Raw genomic sequence first — 23,240 nt, forward strand, 5'->3', positions numbered from 1 at the left:
CAAAACACTTCCGTAAGACACTTGCGGTACTGTCACTCTTCTTAAAGAGACAGTACCGTTTTTTTAGCACTTGCTCTACATTGTAAATAATACCAATTTTGCATGAAAACAATAAATGTGCAATATAATATGCAATTTCAAGACATCATTTTAATTGATGGAATATGTTGATTTTTTTTTTACATTTTTAAACAGCTAAAATGTGACCAAAATGATGACAGACTAGTGATAAAATACACATTTACAAATTAATATTTTCTTAATGTACCTAGTTAGAAGTCCCCTGTATAATTAACAGCATTAGCTGAGAGAGAATTTCTTTCATTTGTAAGCAAAATAAACATTATAACTGAAATATACCCAAATGTGAATTAGAATCAAATCCGAACCAAGAGCGTGTGAATTAGGAATTTATATCAAAACCCAGCCTTGTGCAAGAATGAGTCCTTCTCTTTGATAGAGATCCTAGATGAATTGATTCAAGTTTTGTAGCTTTATGAGCTAGAATTAAAATGGATTTAATTGGGAATTGGGAAGAAAAAATATTTTTTATAAAAGCCTGTTCCCTAAAATGATCCATAAGCAGAGACCTTTGTCTACAAATATATTAATTTCAAAATAATTTAGTGTTAAAAATAGAAACTAAGATTTAAAACATGTTTTGTCCCTTTTCTCAGAAATCAGTGAGCTGCAGCACTCGTGCGCAAGGGACGAGCATCCCTGCGCCAGAGTGTGCATCAGCCGGGTGCAATTTCAGTCTTTCCCCGTTAGATTGGGTCAAATTACGCATCAAATAGAAGCGGTGCTGACCGCATCATTATTATTTGAACTTTAATAAAGGATGCATTAAAGAGGGGCCTGGGTAGCTCAGCAAGTATTGACGCTGACTACCATACCTGGAGTTGCTGAGTGACTCCAGTCAGGTCTCCTAAGCAACCAAATTGGCCCGGTTGCTAGGGAGGGTAGAGTCACATGGGGTAACCTCCTCGTGTTCGCTATAATGTGGTTCGTTCTCGGTGGGGTGCGTGGTGAGTCATGCATGGATGCCGCGGAGAATAGCGTGAAGCTGCACACGTGCTATATCTCCGCGGTAACACGCTCAACAAGCCACGTGATAAGATGCGCGGATTGACGGTCTCAGACGCGGAGGCAACTGAGATTCGTCCTCCACCACCCGGATTGAGGCGAGTCACTATGCCACCACGGAGACTTAGAGCGCATTGGGAATTGGGCATTCCAAATTGGGGAGAAAAGGATGCATTAAAGATACAATGCCAGGGTGTTTCCTTTTTAGACCCTCTGTAAGTTTTGCTTAAGCGGAATGCCAGAGACCAGCTCCACTTTATTTCATGATAACTCTGATTCTGTATTTACTGGACTGTGAGCTGTGTCTTCTCTCCTCAATCAGGCGCAAGCTGCAGTGCTGCTCTCGTGCACCATCTTTAGAGTTTTATATGATCTCATGTTATGTTAAATGAGTCAAACGACTTTTTTTGTCTACAATTTTTTTTATTGTCGACGTTGTCGATAACGTCGACTAATCGTTTCGGACGTATTTGCTTGTAAATTGTTTCTTTGTTATTTCTGTCTGGCCATACAGTTTCTTTCTCTAACCAACCTCGACTATCCCAAACCTTATCATGAAATCTCACCCAATCCCTGTCTCAACACATTGTGAGACGTCTTCATCGGTGAACCACATCACCGCTAACCTCATCATTAGATGAACACGATGTCAGTTGTCTCTCTGACGCAGTCCCGTGTTAGCTCAACTTCATTAGTCATTAATTCGCACAACCCGTAATTGAGGACAGGCCGAGGAGACCTGTCTAAATGGTGGCTAACCGCTAATCGTCACACGTCATTAATTTCCTCCACAAACAAATCATGTTGCCTTTTTTTCTCAGCGTTTCTTCCCTGTGGTCTATTGCCCCTGTTTTTTCTAAATGGTTGAAATAGTAATTTGTTCCATATCAAGACGTGTCACCACAAACAAACCATTCAGGGCCGTTTCTTGCTATAAGCGGCCACTTAGGGCCCCCGAGCCACCAGGGGGCCCCACAAAGAAGAGTGTACACGGTGTACACAGATCAGCCACAACATTAAAACTACCCGCCTAATATCGTGAAGGTCCCACTTGTGCCACCAAAACAGCTCTGACTCATCGAGGCATGGACTCCTCAAGACCTCTGAAGGTGTCCTGTGGTATCTTGCACCAAGATGTTAGCAGCAGGTCCTTTAAGTCCTGTAAGTTGAGAGGTGGATTGGACTTGTTGGTCCATGGATTGGACTTGTTGGTCCAGCACATCCCATAGATGCTCAATCGGATTGAGATCTGAGGAATTTGGAAGCCGAGTCAACACCTTGAACTCTTTGTCATGCTCCTCAAACCATTCCTGAACAATTTTTGCAGTGTGGCAGGGCACTTTATCCTGCTGAATGAGGCCATTGCCATCAGGGAATACCATTGCCATGAAGGGGTGTACATGGTCTGCAATAATCTCAAGGTAGGTGGTATGTGTTAAAGTAACATCCACATGAATGCCAGGACCCAAGGTTTCCCAGCAGAACATTGCCGAGAGCATCACACTGCCTCCGCAGGCCTGCCTTCTTCCCATAGTGCATCCTGCTGCCATTTCTTCACCAGGTAAACAACACACACGCACACGGCCGTCTACATGATCTAAAAGAAAATGTGATTCATCAGACCAGGCCTCCTTCTTCCATTGCTCCATGGTCCAGTTCTGATGCTCACGTGCCCATTGTAGGCGCTTTCAGCGGTGGACAGGGGTCATCATGGGCATTCTGACCGGTCTGCGGCTAGGCAGCCCCATACGCAGCAAGCTGTGATGCACTGCGTGTTCGAAACCCTTCTATCATGGCCATCATTAAGTTTTCCAGCAATTTGTGCTACAGTAGCTCTTCTGTGGGATCGGACCAGACGGGCTAGCCTTCGCTCTCCACACGTATCAGTGAGCCTTGGGCGCCCACAACCCTGTCGCCGGTTCACCGGTTGTCCTTCCTTGGGCCACTTTTGGTAGGTACTAACCACTGCATACCGGGAACACCCCACAAGTCCTGCCATTTTGGAGATGGTCTGACCCAGTCATCTAGCCATCACAATTTGGCCCTTGCAAAGTCACTCAGATACTTACGCTTGCCCATTTTTCCTGCTTCCAACACATGAAATTCAAGAACTGACTGTTCACTTGCTGCCTAATATATCCCACCCTAGAGATAATAGATGTTATTCACTTCACCTATCAGTGGTTTTAATGTTGTGGCTGATCAGTGTATGCTTTATATACTAAAAGCTGTAAGACTCAGGCATCCATAATGGCTCAGTTAGACAGGTATAGGGGGCCCCCTTGTGGCCCGAGAGGGAAGGGAAAATGCAATGATCCAATGACCCCATATGCTCAGAAATGGCCCTGAAACCATTCATTTGACTTAGCGATTAATTTGACATTCTAGTTATTTTCTTTATACGTTCATTATTAAACAATTATTTTACCAGGTTAGTCCCTACAGATTAAAATAATGTATTCTCTTTCAGAGAGATCTGATCAAAATAGCAGCAGAACACTTCTCAACATTCAACAAACAAATATTGAGACTAAAAATTTCACACTGGCCTACTTTTCTGCTTTAAAAAAGTCTTAGACTTTTATCTTAAAACCATTAAAGGCACCAGAGTCCATTGTGAAAGTGTTCTTTTGGTTAACCGTATTTGTCAAAGCTCATTTTGTTAGACGCACGAGTGTCTTTTCAAGTCCGTTCTCATCTGAGGATTGTGAGCTCATGAATCATAATGGTTCTTCGATTTGGACCTTTATGAAGGGAATGGATTCGTGACTGTTCTTTTGAGTAATGATGGGAGCTGAGAGAGGAGACATGGAGATATGTTGAAAGGTCTGAAAGTGCGCTGTGAAACATCTCGTCTCCATGGAAACAGTAGGAATCATTGTTTATGATGCTTTGTGGTCTGTAGCAGAGTATTGTTCAGCATTGTAATAAGAAGTAATGAGCATTAATATTAAACTCAAACTTAAAAAAAAAAAAACATTTGTAGGTTTAATATTAGCATTAAGCACCAGTGCCTTCCTAATCTTATACAGCAGTTGTCAAACTGGTGACATGTTTTCATGAACTGCTAAAGTAAACAAAGAACTACTTAATGGTTTGGATCAGTGTGATGAAAAATGACTTGAAAAAAGAAAACAACTCTCATGAGTGTTTTTTTGTCATCTGTCTGGCTGGAGCTCAACGGCTTGCTGTGTTATAAACATTAGCTCCAGGCTTTATGGGGAATAATGTCTCTCTCAGTGAACTAAAAAACAAGGATTTGGTGGATATTCCCATTTTGCTTGTTTTTGAACTCTGACTACAATGGGATCTGGAAAAGGCTGCTTCTTAAAAAATGTATGGTTACAAGAGACTGCTAGAAGAAAAGCAACTGGAGTGAATGCTGGAGGATACATGTCAATGCTTTATTCTGATTAAGTCGATTTAAGTATCATTCTCTCCCAGTCGAATCGATCAATCCAAAACAACTCGTCCTTTATTCGTTTGATTTTATTTAATCTACAAGCTTTCCTCTAACAATCACTAATCTCTGTTTATATGGTTTGACTGTGTCTTAAACCGAAGGTAACTGTCTCGTAGGGCTGGGGGTGTATGGCGATAAATATCATGGCGATGGAATAGTGTCAACCGGTAAAGATTGTTCTATACCGTCTATATCATGGTATATAAATATCTGCGTGCACTCCTCCTGGCTGCATGTGAGACTGAAAGCAAGAGACAAAGAAGGAAAAAAATTAACACAGAACACGGGACGACTCGAGTTAAACTCAGGAGAAGAAATACATTTTTTGCATTTAAAGGCGCCATTTTCTCACGGTCATGGATGAAAGCGCTCTTTCTGACTGTGCGCGCCAGGGGAGAGAGAGCGCACCTCAGGTTCTAATGAGGAAGAGCTTGTTAATAAAACGCTGCATTTTCCGTGATGTGAAATGGACCCTCTGCCAAGAGCCCCTCTGCTCTTTATTGTGTTGCTGATGTCGTCAATCTTTCCTACCTCCGCAAACATGTAAATAGCGATCACACTGAGTAAATTCCCTCATGAATTATTAAATAAATGACACTGTAATTATCCGTGCATTTATATGTAGTTGGCTATATTTAAACAACTTTACAGGTCAAATAATACACAAGTTTTAACAGAAGAATTAAGCACAGTGTAAGGGAATACAGCTTGGGCCCATAGACCAGTAAGCTTGGAATGAAGACCAGGAATCGAGGTTTCAATCAATTAGTTGTTTGCAAAATCAAATGGCGGAAGTCAGCAGTAGCAACAAAAGCTAGTTCTCACTGCAACACAAAACAGCTGTTAGAGATAATTTCCCACAGGTGTCAATCCTTACCATTCTTCCTCTCCAGGCCACGCTCTCCACAGACGTCACTTGGCCACGGCCATGGCCACATCACCACATACCCCCATCACCTGACTCAGGCCGGGGAGCCATCCGACCTGTCACTTACCCCCCCCAATTTCTGGAGGCCCATGGCCTGTGGACCACCTCGAACTTAAAAGGCTGGAGAGCTAGATACCAACGGGTGATTCACGCGTTGGCATCCTTCATGCGATGGAGCCAGTAGAGTGGGGCGTTGTCCAAACAGAGGGTGAAAGCATGGCCCAACAGATAGTACCGGAGGGTGAGGACCACTCCTCTATCGTGCTGTACTTAGTCTCTCACCGAGAGCTTACGACTAATGTACAGCACGAGACACTCCTCCCCCTCCACAATCTGGGACAATACCACTCCCAACCCCCTGTCCAATGCATCCGTCTGCAAGATAAAAGGGAGAGAGAAGTCAGGAGAGTGTAACAACAGCCCGCCACAATCTTTCACCTGCGTGAACTCCTGCTGACACGGCTCCGTCCACTGGAATGGATCTGGTGCCCCCTTTTTAGTAAGATCAGGCAGCGGGCTGGTGAAGGTCGAATAGTTAGGCACAAACCTACGATAATAGCCAGCCAGCCCTAGGAATTGTCTCACCTCCTTTTTGGTCTTAATTCTTGGGCAGGCTGCAATCACTGCGGTCTTATCAATTTGGGGCCACACCTGTCCATGACCCAATTGGAAGCCCAGATACCATACTTCCACCCTCCAATTGCACACTTCTTAGGGTAGGTCCTGTCTGTCTCAACGGCTTCAGGACAGCCCTCAGATGCTGCAGGTGCCGTTGCCAGTCATTACTGTAAATTAATGATGCCATCCACATAGGCAGTGGCGTAAGCGCTGTGTGGTCTGAGGATTCTGTCCATGAGCTGCTGAAATGTAGCCGGGGCCCCGAACAAACCGAAAGGAAGGGTGACAAATTGGTGGAAGCCAAATGGTGTGGAAAATGCTGTTTTTTTTTCATGGGAATTAAGGGGCTCTGCCAATATCCCTTTGTCAAATCCAGTGTCGAATAAAAGTGAGCCGCGCCTAACCGATCGAGCAGTTCATCAATCCGAGGCATCGGGTATGCAACAAATTTAGACACTGCATTGACTTTTCTATAATCCACACAGAACCGGACTGAGCCGTCACTCTTCAGAACCAACACCACTGGGCTGGCCCAGTCACTGTGGGATTTTTCTATTACCCCCATATATAGCATGGCCTTCAATTCCTCCCATACCACTTGTTTATTCTTGTTTGGGTAATCGGTAGGGACGTCTACGTACCACTACCCCTGGAGTTGTTTAGATATGGTGCTCTATGTGATTCATACGACCAGGAAGAGGCGAGAACACGTCGGAGAATCCTCCTTGCAACCTCCGTGATATGGGATGGTGAGAGGTGGTCTCACCATCCCATATCAGGGGTTGCGTTAACCGAAAATTTTCTGTCATTTACCGATTATTTGAAAGATTGACAGAAAAATTCAAATGCTGTCCGTCATTTTGACAGATAAAAAATAACAAAACATTTTCACCTGGTGCATCAATTTTGACTTCACTGTCTCTCTCACACACACTCCTGCTGCATGTGTGTGTGTGCCATGTTTATTGCCTTGTATTAAGATGTGTATTAACTTCACCATTAACACCTGGTAGTATGCATCTCTTTTGGCCAGTTGTGTTCGGATTTCGAGGAGAGGTCTGAATAATTGACTGCATACATCAGTCATTATGTTAGTGTGTTAATGCATTATTAATGTGTCACTTTTTAATAAAGCACAAAGTATAGTGTTAAAATGAAAGTGCGAAAAAGCAGCACATAATTTCAGCCAATTATTGGCATCTAAGTGCAAACATTAGCCTACGTTTAGAGCAGAATTGTCAGTCATTTTAGAGCTGCATTAGAGCTTCAGAGATGTGTGTGCTTCTCATCTGTGACTTTATTGTTGTAGGCTATCAGGCACACTGAAGAAGCCAAAGTCTTTCTAGCAAGTCAGTCCACTGTTGGCCATCTCATGAATGCTCTCGGGAGGCTATTTCCAGTCATGCCAGTGCAGCTCCTATCTATTTGAATGGGAGAACACCAAAATCTCAAAAATGGTTGGTCAAGATTATGATCAAAGAACATATTTCAAATCAGCAATAAAATCTGACAATACTGGAATCATAAATTGTGATTCTTTAACCTCATATTACGCTATAAAATGCAATTGTCCCGGCATACTTGTATAGCTAATGCGCATGCACATTCTAGAGTTCATTGACAGGTGATGTCTGTATCTAAAAGGTGATTGGCTCTTTTACCTGTAAGGCGGGACTTCTTTCTACATCCCTTGACCGTACCAATTTCTCCCATTCATTTTAACAGAAGTGGCCCGTCTCTACTAAATAAGCTCTGAAGAAGTTCCATGAACCTTTGCATTTTCCGATTGGACGTTTATTTCATTTAAAAGCAGCATGTACTGGTACAATTTTAAAAATCTTGTTTTAACGCAGCGGTTGATTGACAGGTAGCTACTTTCACCCAAGAATTCCTTGGTTTCACCAGACTTGCGCATGGAGAGTCAAAAATATCATTAAGCCTATCCACTGTCATGTATATGCCATTATAATGGATGCAACGCCCCTGAATGTACTTATAAGTACTTATAAAATTTAAACAAGTATGATGGATAAAAACAGACCATTACGGAAATTTTACAACTCAGTCCGTCAAAGTGACGGATAAATATTTTTTCTAGCGCAACCTCTGACCGGGGTGACTCGATCGGTGACTTTTAAGTTCACCTCCGGTCCGAGCTTCTCCATCTCTGGAACCACTGTCGCCAAAGTCACGGGGACTGTCTCTCTCCACAGTTTTAGGAGGTTGAGGTGGTAAATCTGATGTGCTCCGCCTCTATGCTTTCGTTTAACCTCATAATCGATTTCCCCAACCCGCCATGTGACCTCAAAGGGCCCTTGTCAATTGACAAGTCATTTAGAGCTTGATGAGTGGAGCAGTACAAGAACTTTATCTCCCGGTGTAAATTCCCATAGTTGAGTACACCTATTATACAGCCGGCTTTGACATTATTGAGCCTGGAGCAAATTCTCCTGTGTTAGTTGCCCCAGTGTGTGGAGTTTTGCTCTCAGGTCAAGAACATATTGAATTTCGTTTTTGCTGTTTGAAGGTCCCTCCTCCCAATTTTCCCGTAGGACGTCGAGCACAGTGTGCGGTCGACGCCCATACAATAATTCAAATGGGGAGAATCCCATGGAGGCTTGCAGGACCTCTCGTACTGCAAATAATAGGGGCTCGAGCCACTTGTCCCAATTTCGAGCGTTTTCACGCACAAACTTACAAATAATATTCTTTAGGGTCTAATTAAATCGTTCGACTAAGTCATCTGTTTGGGGGTGGTAAATGCTGGTCCGAATTGATTTAATCCCCAATAATTCATACAGTCCGCGTAGTGTACGTGACATAAACATAGTGCCCTGTTCAGTGAGGATTTCTTTCGGAATCCCCGCTCGGGAGATTATTCTGAAGAGTGCCTCCACAACACTTTGCGCTGAAATGTTCCGCAGAGGCACCACTTCCAGATATCACGTTGCGTAGTCCACCAGAACCAACACAAAGCGATGCCCAGGTGCCGTCCGTTCTAATGGCCCGACGAGGTCCATGCCAATTCTTTCGGGACCTCGATCAATGGAAGGGGGTGCAGTGGTGCTTTTGGGGTGGCTGGTGGATTCACCAGCTGACATTCACAGCATGCTGCACACCACCAGCGGATATCCCCGCGAATGCCTGGCCAATAGAAATGGGCCATCAGACAGTTTAGTGTTTTTTCCTGCCATAAGTGACCTGCCATTGGATTATAATGAGCCATCTGGAATAACATTTCCTGACGGCAATGTGGTATTAACAGTTGGGTTGTATCCTCCTTTATCTGAGCGTCCTGCGTCACTCGATAGAACCGATCCTTGATAATTGAAAAATACGGATATGCGAGTGCAATGTCTGGCTGGAGGTGTTGACAATCAATCACTTTCACTTGATCAAAGGCATGCCGAAGGGCCTCGTCTCACATCTGCTCCAGCGGGAAATCCCCTGCATGGAATCCTCTAAGGGCTGGGGAAGAATTCCCCCTTCCTGACGTGGAGCTGACATAGACGACCCTGGCACCGCCTCCCCAGCCATCAAATCACACACCACACACCGATACGTTTTGTTGCAGGACCCATCCACACATATTCCCCTCAATAATGTTGTAAATTCCAGCCAATTCGTACCCAAAAATAGTGGATGGGAGAGGCAGGGACTAACCGCAGCCTCGACACTATACTTTTCCCCGAAATTGAATGACTGTCACTAACGGGTAATCGTGAATATCCCCGTGCACACACCTTACCTTCACCCGCCGGCCTATATCCAAAGCCTCAGACTGAACCAAGCTTCGGTGAATGGAGGTTTGATTACATTCTGAATCCACCAAGGTTTGGTATGTACCCCCCTTAATACTCACAGGTATCCGGAATGCTCCTGCTCGTTCAGGGGCGGCCTGTGGCATGTTGGGGATCCAGACCAATGTCTCAACCTCCATCGTGGGGCATCGGTCCTGGAAGTGCGCAGGTTCCCCGGAGCGCCAACAGACCGGCCCAGACTTCACGCCCACACCCTCAGTAGCAGATTCACCGCTTGTTGGGGAGAGCGGAGAGGGTTAGCGAAAACCAGCGGGTTGAAAGGTCAGGACCGGGGAAACTGGTTTTGGGGTCATGATTCCTCGTTTTTCACGAAAATAGAGCCCCTTTTCATTTTCCTCTTTGCTCACATTTTCCCTTTACTTCCTGTTCTTCTTTTCCCTTTCCTGCTCACCATTTCTTTCCTGTCATTTATCTTGACAGGATCACTTATTAACTTTCTCCTCTTTTTGCTCTCTTAAATGTCCACACACACACACACACACACACACACACACACACAGAATGTGGTCAATTGTCATGATGAGACTGCTTTAGTGCTTTGATTGATGCAAAGTGTGTGTCAGTGCATATTCTGTTTTCCTTCTCATTTATTAGTGTCAATCTTTCTCTCTCTCTTGCACAATCGTTCTTGTATCATATGTGTGTGTGAGAGAGATTCACATCTGACCTGTTCAGCTGTCCAGTGACTGTTAACATTTACCACCCTCTAAACTGTTACTAGAACTGTTTACTAGATCAATTCTGACATTTTACATTCTTAATGTCTCAGTGTTCTCTTTTATTTACACAGCATTCCATTTCAAACATCAGCGTGTGTCCGCAGTAGCTTCCATGACTCACAGTGTCTGATTTTAATGCTTTATTGGTTTTTAATTACACTTTTAAAAAACCCTCCATAACCTTTCTCAATCCCCTTACATCTGTTTGACCAACAGTGTTCTTTAGCCAGGTATCAAAGTTTTTTCACTATGGGAACTGTGATACTCTAGTAAATAGTGTAATTTTAATCTTGACCAAACACTTTCAAAGGGAAGTGCACTTTGTAAACTCTAAATACCAAAATGACTTTTACTCCAAATTGACTGAAGAAATTCCTTTTCAGTCTTCAAAAGATTCAATTAAACTGATTCAGATTACTGAAAAGGAAGCTGTTTTCCCACAGACCTCAAATCTCAGTTTAATTAACCTGGTTTGACCTGTTGGCTTTGGTGAGAGAATATAAGCCAATAATCTTTCACGTTGACAGTATTTCATTATATTTCAGTCTTTCTTTGAAATGCATTTTACAAATTTAAACCCTCATTAACTCGTCTGACAGCCATAAGCAGTGTTTATTGGAACTCAACAGGTGAAAAAACACATGTGGAGTTTATTACAGCTATTGCAGCTATTAATTTGGGATTTTGGGAGAACCCTAAAATCTGGTGCTGATTGTGGTGCCTTAAGCAATATATGACTTGACATTGCTCCAGTGATGTGATTCTTTGATTTTGACACAAACGGTTCTGTCTTTAAAAACCCTCCCGCGTATTAGAGTACGACTGATGATGGATTTTGCAGATACAAATAACTAATGTGATGGAAAAGGCAGATAACTAATTAATCAACCAATAGTTTTTGAAACTGATTCAAAGAATGTTCTTTCTTACTATGACGTCCACAGATATAGAGACTACAAGAGTCCAGAATGAATAAAAATTCCAGATATATTTTACTGCACCAAAATCCCAATAATGACCAGAGCATTTGTTTGGTGAATAACACCAAATTTTGACTATAAACAAGGCCTGAAACACACCTGGGACTCTTATTTTGAAATAAGTGAGAACTCCATGACAGTGCTCTATTTTAAAGCCTAAATATTCACCAGATTATGGGTTTTGTGTATATACAGGTGCATCTCAATAAATTAGAATGTCGTGGAAAAGTTCATTTATTTCAGTAATTCAACTCAAATTGTGAAACTCGTGTATTAAATAAATTCAATGCACACATACTGAAGTAGTTTAAGTCTTTGGTTCTTTTAATTGCGATGATTTTGGCTCACATTTAACAAAAACCCACCAATTCACTATCTCAAAAAATTAGAATACATCATAAGACCAATAAAAAAAACATTTTTAGTGAATTGTTGGCCTTCTGGAAAGTATGTTCATTTACTGTATATGTACTCAATACTTGGTAGGGGCTCCTTTTGCTTTAATTACTGCCTCAATTCGGCGTGGCATGGAGGTGATCAGTTTGTGGCACTGCTGAGGTGGTATGGAAGCCCAGGTTTCTTTGACAGTGGCCTTCAGCTCATCTGCATTTTTTGGTCTCTTGTTTCTCATTTTCCTCTTGACAATACCCCATAGATTCTCTATGGGGTTCAGGTCTGGTGAGTTTGCTGGCCAGTCAAGCACACCAACACCATGGTCATGTAACCAACTTTTGGTGCTTTTGGCAGTGTGGGCAGGTGCCAAATCCTGCTGGAAAATGAAATCAGCATCTTTAAAAAGCTGGTCAGCAGAAGGAGGCATGAAGTGCTCCAAAATTTCTTGGTAAACGGGTGCAGTGACTTTGGTTTTCAAAAAACACAATGGACCAACACCAGCAGATGACATTGCACCCCAAATCATCACAGACTGTGGAAACTTAACACTGGACTTCAAGCAACTTGGGCTATGAGCTTCTCCACCCTTCCTCCAGACTCTAGGACCTTGGTTTCCAAATGAAATACAAAACTTGCTCTCATCTGAAAAGAGGACTTTGGACCACTGGGCAACAGTCCAGTTCTTCTTCTCCTTAGCCCAGGTAAGACGCCTCTGACGTTGTCTGTGGTTCAGGAGTGGCTTAACAAGAGGAATACAACAACTGTAGCCAAATTCCTTGACATGTCTGTGTGTGGTGGCTCTTGATGCCTTGACCCCAGCCTCAGTCCATTCCTTGTGAAGTTCACCCAAATTCTTGAATCGATTTTGCTTGACAATCCTCATAAGGCTGCAGTTCTCTCGGTTGGTTGTGCATCTTTTTCTTCCACACTTTTTCCTTCCACTCAACTTTCTGTTAACATGCTTGGATACAGCACTCTGTGAACAGCCAGCTTCTTTGGCAATGAAAGTTTGTGGCTTACCCTCCTTGTGAAGGGTGTCAATGATTGTCTTCTGGACAACTGTCAGATCAGCAGTCTTCCCCATGATTGTGTAGCCTAGTGAACCAAACTGAGAGACCGTTTTGAAGGCTCAGGAAACCTTTGCAGGTGTTTTGAGTTGATTAGCTGATTGGCATGTCACCATATTCTAATTTTTTGAGATAGTGAATTGGTGGGTTTTTGTTAAATGTGAGCCAAAATCATCACAATTAAAAGAACCAAAGACTTAAACTACTTCAGTCTGTGTGCATTGAATTTATTTAATACACGAGTTTCACAATCTGAGTTGAATTACTGAAATAAATGAACTTTTCCACGACATTCTAATTTATTGAGATGCACCTGTATTTGGGATGTCAATCGATCACGTGGTTTGCCGATTAATAATCGCAATTAATCGCATATAATAAATATTTGCTGAGAAAGACCCTCAAATAACAATAATTCAATATATAATGATTAAATAATTAGAATTTTATTTAAATAATTACAAATGATATATATATATATATACTGTGTGGATGTATGTATATGTGTGTGTGTGTGTGTGTGTGTGTGTGTGTGTGTGTATATATATATATATTCATTTATATTTTTTTAATAAAAAATAATAATTCACAATGCATTACTTTATTGTAGGAGGCAAGTAAAGCATTGATAAGACAACACAAAAACTGGCTTTAGAATCCAATATATTGTTTATTTCCATATTATTGAACATAAGCCTATCATTGGCCTACAATCCACAGCAATTAATTTTGCATGTATATATATATACATACAGTATATGTTTTAGATGTGGTTTAATGAGTAATAAGATGTATGAGCTGACGGGGCACATTTCTGTATAGTCACTTTCGTTTCTTTTTTTTTTGCCTGCTCTCGCTTAATTTTAGAACACTTGATTATCTAATCAAAATAACAAAATATGCATTGAAGTAAGGACAAATATATGGATGAATATTGTCAATGATGAAAGATTTACATACAGTGAATCCCCATGTGATTGGTTTTATACTGTAGAACAAAGTCGTTCTACCTGTGTAATCTTCCAGCACCTGAGGAACACAGAGGAATAAAGAAAAAAACAACAACAATCGGTATAGATTTTTGCTGATTACCGATAGTTTCAAAAAGGCACTAATCCATTAATCGGCACCGATTAATCAGTAAAACTGATATATCGGTCCACCTTTACCGCTTATATAACTTCTAATAAACCCAATGACATTTTATGGATGTATATTAGAAATGAAAGGGTGTTCCAGCCCAGTTTGACCTCTGTTTACATGGTACTCCAAGGTATTTCAAAGAATACCATGATAAATGTCCAAAAATGGTACAACATTGGTAGTCTGATCTCTTCTTCATTTTGTCTTTAAATCACTCAGGAGTATCACGCTTTGATGTGTGTGTATTAGTTGGGTTGACTCTAAATGATTGACGTGAGGATGTGTGTGTGTGTGTGTGTGTTCAGGAGTATCACGCTCAGCTGGAGGAGATGCAGGTGACCATCAGACAGCTGGAGGAGGATCTGTCCGCCGCTCGCCGCCGCAGCGATCTGTATGAGAGCGAGCTACGAGAGTCACGGCTGACCAGCGAAGAACTGAAGAGGAAAGCTGCAGAATACCAGCAGAGGATCCAGAAGGTTTGTGTGTGTGACTGGTTGAGATTATACCAGGAAATTGTGTCCTTTGAATTAAAGTGTTGTTTTTGTATGTTGTGTTTCAGGCGAAGGAGCAGGGCAAAGCTGAGGTGGAGGAAGTGCTGTCTAAACTGGAGAAGGTGAGTGACCGCAGACATCTTCACTAAACGCCAACTGTCTGTCAAACACATGCTGAACCAGTGAAGCCATGCCACATGTGTGTGTTTTGATGTGGGTGTCAATCACTGAGTACTCTCTCTGTTCAAGCAGTATCATTTGGAGTGGAAGCTCTTAATGAATTAATGAATGTTTTTAATGAAGAGTGTGATGAGAACCAAACTGAGTCAACCGTCAGTCAGTCAAACTGTTTTGAATGATACTCTACATTGCTAAAATGTTGTTGTTGTTGTTGTTGTTTTAAAGCTATTTGTGGACATTAATATGTTTTTTGGGGCCTCTAATGTTTACAGACATGTGTGCAGATTCAGTACAGAGTGTGTCAAATAGAGATGCAATGATGTGAAAATCTTCTATACTAAGACCCAATAATATTTGTTTCTATTATGGCTGATAACTGATGATGTAGATGATTTATTAGAAGTAGAAAAGAAAGATATAGCTACTTTATATGAGAAATCGAAGACATCAGAACTTTTTAATGTCCAATAGAAAAGGTGGAGAACTGTTTAAGGTGTCAATGATGTGACGCAATTTTGTTTTAAATTATTATTTATTTTGTCTAGAGCTTTTAAAATGATTAAAAAGACAAAAAAAGAAAATGCAATTTACACGACACAATTTCTAGTATACACCTCTTCTATGATGAGCATATTTTCAGTTTCTAAGTAATTTTGATATGTTTCTGGGGCTTAAAGTAAAAAATGTCATGTGGCGTAACCGTCTGGAGACAGTAAAAAGTCTCATTAAAAGCTGAATTTCTTGAAAAAAGAAATGTTTGCATTAGTAGTGCAGAATAATATTTTATTATTTATTTATAAAATAAGCAGTGAAGCAATTGTGTTTTAAAATATGATTAATATTTAAAAACACTTTTGTTCACCAAATCGTAGTCATGTGGTGTAACCAACCCTGAGAAAACTTATTGATATTTTTGACTCAAAAATTCATGCTATTTATTAAAAAAAAAAAAAAAATTTTTACCTTAAAATGTGTTTGAAAACTTTTTTGAAATTAATGATTAATGATCTCAAGGTGAATGGGAAGTATTTTAATACCTTTTACTTGATGGTTACGCCACATTACATTTTTTAAGTAATTTAATAAAAATGTTTTTGGTAGAAAATGCTATAAATGTTTTTAAAAAAATCATGAAACCAAATTGGACACAAAGAACTTGATTCAAGTGTTTTTTAAAACAAGATGTTCAATAGATTTCTTAGTTTTTACTCCTCTAACAACCTTATTTGTCAATGACCTAAATACTTTTGAAACCTGCCATATAAAAAATAAAACTCTTTCTCAAAGCTTTTCACTTAAATGTACTGTATTTCTGAGTAAACAAGAAAAAAAGTAGGTTGGGACTTGATTTGATCCATTAGGACTTGACAGGATGGTGTGACAGGTGGTTGAAAACAAGAGGGATTGATGATGTCGGCCGAAAAGAAAAGTTGTTTCAGAGGTGGAGCAAGTGATTACATTTTTGTAAAACATTACGAAGTCAAACATTTTTTCTTTGGAATAACAACATATACTGAAGCATGCACAATAAGATGTGTGTAGAAAGAAAAAGGGTGTATGCTTTCATGTTGATACTTATCTCTAGTTTCAGACACGTTGTTTGTTCTGGTGCAAAACATTTGTTTGCCTCTGTTATGGACTTAACGTACTCTGACATTTGAATTTACTCACTGTAATTACCGCGTTCGTCTACAGTGATCATTATGCTACAGTATAAGAGTGTCCGTCTGCAGCTGACGTTCTGAGATCTTCTGTGTTTCAGACCAACGGCGAACAGCAGCTGAAGATACAAGAGCTGCAGGATAAACTCTCCAAGGTACTGGATGTCCACTAATTCAGAGTCAGTGAATTGTGGTTGGGTTGGGTTAGGATTAGGGGCTAGAGTTAGGTTTTGGGGTAAGGGTTGGGTTAGGATTAGGGGCTAGAGTTAGGTTTTGGGGTAAGGGTTGGGCTAGGGTTAGGTTTTGGGGTAAGGGTTGGGTTAGGATTAGGGGCTAGAGTTAGGTTTTGGGGCAAGGGTTGGGTTAGGATTAGGATTAGGGTTTAGAGTTAGGTTTTGGGGTAAGGGTTGGGTTAGGATTAGGGGCTAGAGTTAGGTTTTGGGGTAAGGGTTGGGTTAGGATTAGGGGCTAGAGTTAGGTTTTGGGGTAAGGGTTGGGTTAGGATTAGGGGTTAGAGTTAGGTTTTGGGGTAAGGGTTGGGTTAGGATTAGGGGTTTGAGTTAGGTTTTGGGGTAAGGGTTGGGTTAGGATTAGGGGTTAGAGTTAGGTTTTGGGGTAAGGGTTGGGTTAGGATTAGGGGTTAGAGTTAGGTTTTGGGGTAAGGGTTGGGTTAGGATTAGGGGTTTGAGTTAGGTTTTGGGGTAAGGGTTGGGTTAGGATTAGGGGCTAGAGTTAGGTTTTGGGGTAAGGGTTGGGTTAGGATTAGGGTCTAGATTTAGGTTTTGGGGTAAGGGTTGGGTTAGGATTAGGGGCTAGAGTTAGGTTTTGGGGCAAGGGTTGGGTTAGGATTAGGATTAGGGTTTAGAGTTAGGTTTTGGGGTAAGGGTTGGGTTAGGATTAGGGGCTAGAGTTAGGTTTTGGGGTAAGGGTTGGGTTAGGATTAGGGGTTAGAGTTAGGTTTTGGGGTAAGGGTTGGGTTAGGATTAGGGGTTAGAGTTAGGTTTTGGGGTAAGGGTTGGGTTAGGATTAGGGGTTTGAGTTAGGTTTTGGGGTAAGGGTTGGGTTAGGATTAGGGGCTAGAGTTAGGTTTTGGGGTAAGGGTTGGGTTAGGATTAGGGTCTAGATTTAGGTTTTGGGCTAAGGGTTGGGTTAGGATTATGGGTTAGAGTTAGGTTTTGGGGTAAGGGTTGGGTTAGGGTTAGGATTAGGGTTTAGAGTTAGGTTTTGGGGTAAGGGTTGGTTTAGGGTTAGGATTAGGATTAGGGGCTAGAGTTAGGTTTTGGGGTAAGGGTTGGGTTAGGGTTAGGATTAGGATTAGGGGCTAGAGTTAGGTTTTGGGGTAAGGGTTGGGTTAGGATTAGGGGTTAGAGTTAGGTTTGGGGGTAAGGGTTGGGTTAGGATTATGGGTTAGAGTTAGGTTTTGGGGTAAGTGTTGCTTTAGGGTTAGGGTTTAGAGTTAGGTTTTGGGGTAAAGGTTGGGTTAGGATTAGGATTAGGGGTTAGAGTTAGGTTTTTGGGTAAGGGTTGTTTTAGGGATAGGATTATGGGTTAGAGTTAGGTTTTGAGGTAAGGGTTGGGTTAGGATTATGGGTTAGAGTTAGGTTTTGAGGTAAGGGTTGGGTTAGGATTATGGGTTAGAGTTAGGTTTTGGGGCAAGGGTTGCTTTAGGGTTAGGGGTTAGAGTTAGATTTTGGGGTAAGAGTTGGGTTAGGGTTAGGATTAATGTTAGAGTTAGGTTTTGGGGTTAGGTTTAGGGTTAGGATTATGGGTTAGAATTAGGTTTTGGGGTAAGAGTTGTGTTAGGATTATGGGTTAGAGTTAGGTTTTGGGGTAAGGGTTGGGTTAGGATTAGGGGTTAGAGTTAGGTTTTGGGGTAAGGGTTGGGTTAGGATTAGGGGTTAGAGTTAGGTTTTGGGGTAAGGGTTGGGTTAGGATTAGGGGTTCGAATTAGGTTTTGTGGTAAGGGTTGGGTTAGGATTATGGGTTAGAGTTAGGTTTTGGGATAAGTGTTGGGTTAGGGGTTAGAGTTAGGTTTTGGGGTAAGGGTTGGATTAGGATTATGGGTTAGAGTTAGGTTTTGGGGTAAGGGTTGTTTTAGGATTATGGGTTAGAGTTAGGTTTTGGGGTAAGGGTTGGGTTAGGGTTAGGGTTTAGAGTTAGGTTTTGAGGTAAGGGTTGGGTTAGGATTAGGGGTTCGAATTAGGTTTTGTGGTAAGGGTTGGGTTAGGATTATGGGTTAGAGTTAGGTTTTGGGTTAAGGGTTGCTTTAGGATTAGGGGTTAGAGTTAGGTTTTGGGGTAAGGGTTGGGTTGGGATTAGGGGTTCGAATTAGGTTTTGTGGTAAGGGTTGGGTTAGGATTATGGGTTAGAGTTGGTTTTGGGATAAGGGTTGGGTTAGGGTTAGGTTTAGGGGTTTGAGTTAGGTTTTGGGTTAAGGGTTGGGTTAGGGTTAGGAATAGGGGTTCGAATTAGGTTTTGGTGTAAGGGTTGGGTTAGGATTAGGTGTTCAAGTTAGGTTTTGGGTTAAGGGTTGGGTTAGGGTTAGGAATAGGGGTTCGAATTAGGTTTTGGGTTAAGGGTTGGGTTAGGGTTAGGGGTTAGAGTTAGGTTTTGGGTTAAAGGTTGGGTTAGGATTAGGGCTTAGAGTTAGGTTTTGGGGTAAGGGTTGGGTTAGGGTTTAGAGTTAGGTTTTGGGGTAAGGGTTGGGCTAGGATTAGGGGTTAGAGTTAGGTTTTGAGGTAAGGGTTGTTTTAAGATTAGGGTTTAGAGTTAGGTTTTGAGGTAAGGGTTGCTTTAGGTTTAGGGGTTAGAGTTAGGTTTTGGGTTAAAGGTTGGGTTAGGATTAGGGGTTAGAGTTAGGTTTTGGGGTAAGGGTTGGGTTAGGGTTTAGAGTTAGGTTTTGGGGTAAGGGTTGGGCTAGGATTAGGGTTTAGAGTTAGGTTTTGAGGTAAGGGTTGGGTTAGGGTTAGGGTTTAGAGTTAGGTTTTGAGGTAAGGGTTGGGTTAGGATTATGGGTTAGAGTTAGGTTTTGGGCTAAGGGTTGGGTTAGGATTAGGAGTTAGAGTTAGGTTTTGGGGTAAGGGTTGGGTTAGGATTATGGGTTAGAGTTAGGTTTTGGGCTAAGGGTTGGGTTAGGATTATGGGTTAGAGTTAGGTTTTGGGATAAGGGTTGGGTTAGGGTTAGGTTTAGGGGTTTGAGTTAGGTTTTGGGTTAAGGGTTGGGTTAGGGTTAGGAATAGGGGTTCGAATTAGGTTTTGGTGTAAGGGTTGGGTTAGGATTAGGTGTTCAAGTTAGGTTTTGGGTTAAGGGTTGGGTTAGGGTTAGGAATAGGGGTTCGAATTAGGTTTTGGGTTAAGGGTTGGGTTAGGATTAGGTTTAGGGGTTTGAGTTAGGTTTTGGGGTAAGGGTTGGGTTAGGATTAGGGGTTAGAGTTAGGTTATGGGGGTAAGGGTTGGGTTAGGGGTAAAGTTAACAGTGTAACTACAAATGTAATTAAATACACTTCAGATATATTTTACTCATAAGAATTTCTAAGGGTGCCAATAGTTGTGACCAACGTGTTTTGGAGAAAAATATTTATTTAATAATGAGATATTTCCCCTCTTTCAGTTGTTCTTTTATTTTGATATTTTTTGAATGAAGGATCAAAAGGATAAACAATGTAGATTTTTTTTCACAGCCTTCTTTGCTCATATTTACCATGGGTGCCAATATTTTTGGCCACTGCTGTATATTTCAATATTTATTAAACATTCGTTTCTTTTGTCATCGCTGTTTCCTTCATTATATATAATGTAATGTTAATATCACCACCACATTAGTCTTACTTTACACCTTTAATCGACTTAAAATAACTTTGGTTATGTTTGACCTTTGACCCTTCAGGCGGTGAAGGCGAGCACTGAGGCCACAGAGCTGCTGCAGAACATCCGTCAGGCCAAAGAGCGTCTGGAGAGAGAGCTCGAGCGTCTGCACAGTAAATCTGACCCCAGTGACACGCTGCGCAGACGCCTCCGAGAGACCGAGGTAAAGCTGACTGCTTTCGTAAACTAATGCATGAGTGATTATACTAGGACTGGGTAAAAATATCGATTTCCAGATGCATCGCAATTTTCATTTGAACAATATTGATTCTTAAAATCCCAAGATCGACCTTTTAATCAATGTTTGACCCTCTACAATGCGAGCGCATCACCAAATTTTGGGCTATGCGACTTTAAATGTCTGTGATTCGCCACTGGCTGGTAAATGTACAGATTTCACTCAGTAGTGATGGAGTTGTATAGTGATGAAAAAGTTCCTATCACTGCATGTTGAGAGTACAAGTTTGGTTTGACTCGTTCTGTGTGTCCAAAGATGAGATCCACGCAATCCAATTTGTCACTGAATAATGTATCTTTAAATATCCTTTCTGTTCTTTACAGACAGTTGCTGATCAAAAACGACAAAAATAGAAACATTTAATTCTAATCACACATAACACGGACGCGGTAAAGAAGCTATTCGACTCCATTCACTACATATATAGCGTATTACTTTTCCTGTCAAGTTACGTCTATTATATAATTGTTAATGATCTGTTCACGCCACATCACGGAATTACTGCAGTTACGAGTTTCCGACAAGTAAATACTGTTCACTTTTAATACAATACAATGTAATACTTAGAAGTTATTTTTTCCCATTGTGCCATTATTTTTGTGACATTTAAACAAATTTTCCCCCATGTACTTTTAATGCATCTGAATGTTTCACTGAAGAGTATTTTGGTTTATATTTATTTTTATTGTCAATTTTTGCGTTACTGTAATGAGAATGAGAGAACTCTCAAGGAAATATTTTTAGCATTCCAAAAATACTTATGGGCCATTAAAAATCTACATCATTTTATTAATGCAAAATGTAATTTCCTGTGACTTATTTGGGGGTTAAATATGACTTGGATATGTTCTTGACAGACTTAGTGAGATTCACCAAGTGATCCATGACCTGAACTTCAGGTCACACCAGGAGTACTGAATCTTTAAAAAATGAACTGTAGGATAAAACTGACGGTCAAATGAGTAGTTATTTAATGCGTGTGTGTGTGTGTTCAGGAGGGCAGAAAGACTTTGGAGAATCAAGTGAAGCGTCTTGAGATGGTGGAGCGGCGAGAGAATAAACTGAAGGACGACATCCAGACCAAATCCCACCAGATCCAACAGATGGCCGAGAAGATACTGGTGAGAGTGACGGAAAGATGAGCAAAGATTAAATCACTAACATACCTCTAAATAGCTGACCTGTCTGTGTGTGTGTGTGTGTATCTGTGTGCGTGTGTGTGTGCCTCTGTGTGTGTCTGTGCGTGTGTGTGTCTGTGCGTGCGTGTGTCTGTCTGTGTGTCTGTCTGTGTGTCTGTCTGTGTGTCTGTCTCTGTGTGTGTCTGTGCGTGCATGTGTCTGTGTGTGTGTGTCTGTCTGTCTCTGTGTGTGTCTGTCTTTGTGTGCCTCTGTGGGTGCCTCTGTGTGTGTGTCTGTGTGTGTGTCTGTGTGTGCCTCTGTGTGTGCCTCTGTGTGTGCCTCTGTGTGTGTGCCTCTGTGTGTGTGCATGTGTGTCTGTGCGTGCGTGTGTCTGTCTGTGTGTCTGTCTCTGTGTGTCTGTCTCTGTGTGTGTCTGTCTCTGTGTGTGTCTGTGCGTGCATGTGTTTGTGTGTGTGTGTCTGTCTGTCTGTGTGTGTGTCTGTCTTTGTGTGCCTCTGTGAGTGCCTCTGTGGGTGCCTCTGTGTGTGTGTCTGTGTGTGCCTCTGTGTGTGCCTCTGTGTGTGTGCCTCTGTGTGTGTGCATGTGTGTCTGTGCGTGTGCGTCTGTGCGTCTGCGTCTGCGTCTGCGTGTGCGTCTGTCTGTGCGTGTGTGTCTGTGCGTGTGTATGTGTGTCTGTGCGTGCGTGTCTGTGCGCGCGTGTCTGTGCGTGTCTGTGTGCGTGTGCGTGTCTGTGTGCGTGTGCGTGTCTGTGTGCATGCGTGTGTGTGTGCGTCTGTGTGCATGTGCTTCTGTGTGCGTGTGCCCGTGTGTGTGTGTGTGTGTGTGTCTGTCTGTCTGTCTGTCTGTGTGAGTGTGTGCGTGTGTCTGTGTGTGTCTGTGTGTCTGCGTATGGGTATGGGTATGTGTATGTGTGTGTGTGTGTGTGTGTGTGTGTCTGTGTGTCTGTGTCTGTCTGCGTATGGGTATGTGTGTGTGTGTGTGTTTAGGAGCTGGAGGAGAACTTGCGTGAAACTCAGGCTACAGCGCAGAGGATGGAAACCCATCTGGTCCAAAAAGAGCGACTCTATGAGGACAAGATCAAGGTAGAGATGAGCACAGAGTATAAACGCTTCAAAAAATGAGTGTAAATCACTATTAGGAATGAAAATGTAAGATGATATTTGTATTTTATTATATTTATTGTGTCCCTTTGACTTTTGAAGGGTTAAATTGGCCATTTTTGGCTTGTGACTTACCCAGATTTTTAAACTTCGCCTTTTATATGAAGTTGTAAAAAAATGTGTTAAAATCATGGGATATCTACTAAGAAATGAACATGAACTACATTGTTAATTTGCTTTGTTTTGTTGTGTTTTCATCTGTCCCCAGTACTGCTCGTCATTTATGCCACGTGTTTTATAGGGACAGTTGAGTTTTTCTCAAAAGCCTCATATTTCAGGATTCTCACTG

At 41.7% G+C, this 23,240-nt stretch overlaps 1 protein-coding gene across 1 annotated transcript in view; it reads left to right on the forward strand.

The window, feature by feature from the left end:
- The window catches only part of LOC127433126 (citron rho-interacting kinase-like), a 154,815-nt gene that overhangs the window by 73,849 nt on the left and 57,726 nt on the right, over window positions 1-23,240 (forward strand). Inside the window, exons 14-19 of the mRNA XM_051684799.1 lie at window positions 14,524-14,694; window positions 14,778-14,831; window positions 16,652-16,705; window positions 20,437-20,577; window positions 21,648-21,773; window positions 22,778-22,873. Coding sequence (XP_051540759.1) covers window positions 14,524-14,694; window positions 14,778-14,831; window positions 16,652-16,705; window positions 20,437-20,577; window positions 21,648-21,773; window positions 22,778-22,873 — 642 coding nt within the window. The remainder of the gene's footprint in view (window positions 1-14,523; window positions 14,695-14,777; window positions 14,832-16,651; window positions 16,706-20,436; window positions 20,578-21,647; window positions 21,774-22,777; window positions 22,874-23,240) is intronic.

Source organism: Myxocyprinus asiaticus, chromosome 4 (genome assembly GCF_019703515.2).
Source record: "Myxocyprinus asiaticus isolate MX2 ecotype Aquarium Trade chromosome 4, UBuf_Myxa_2, whole genome shotgun sequence".
In the NCBI taxonomy this organism is placed as follows: Eukaryota; Metazoa; Chordata; class Actinopteri; order Cypriniformes; family Catostomidae; genus Myxocyprinus; species Myxocyprinus asiaticus.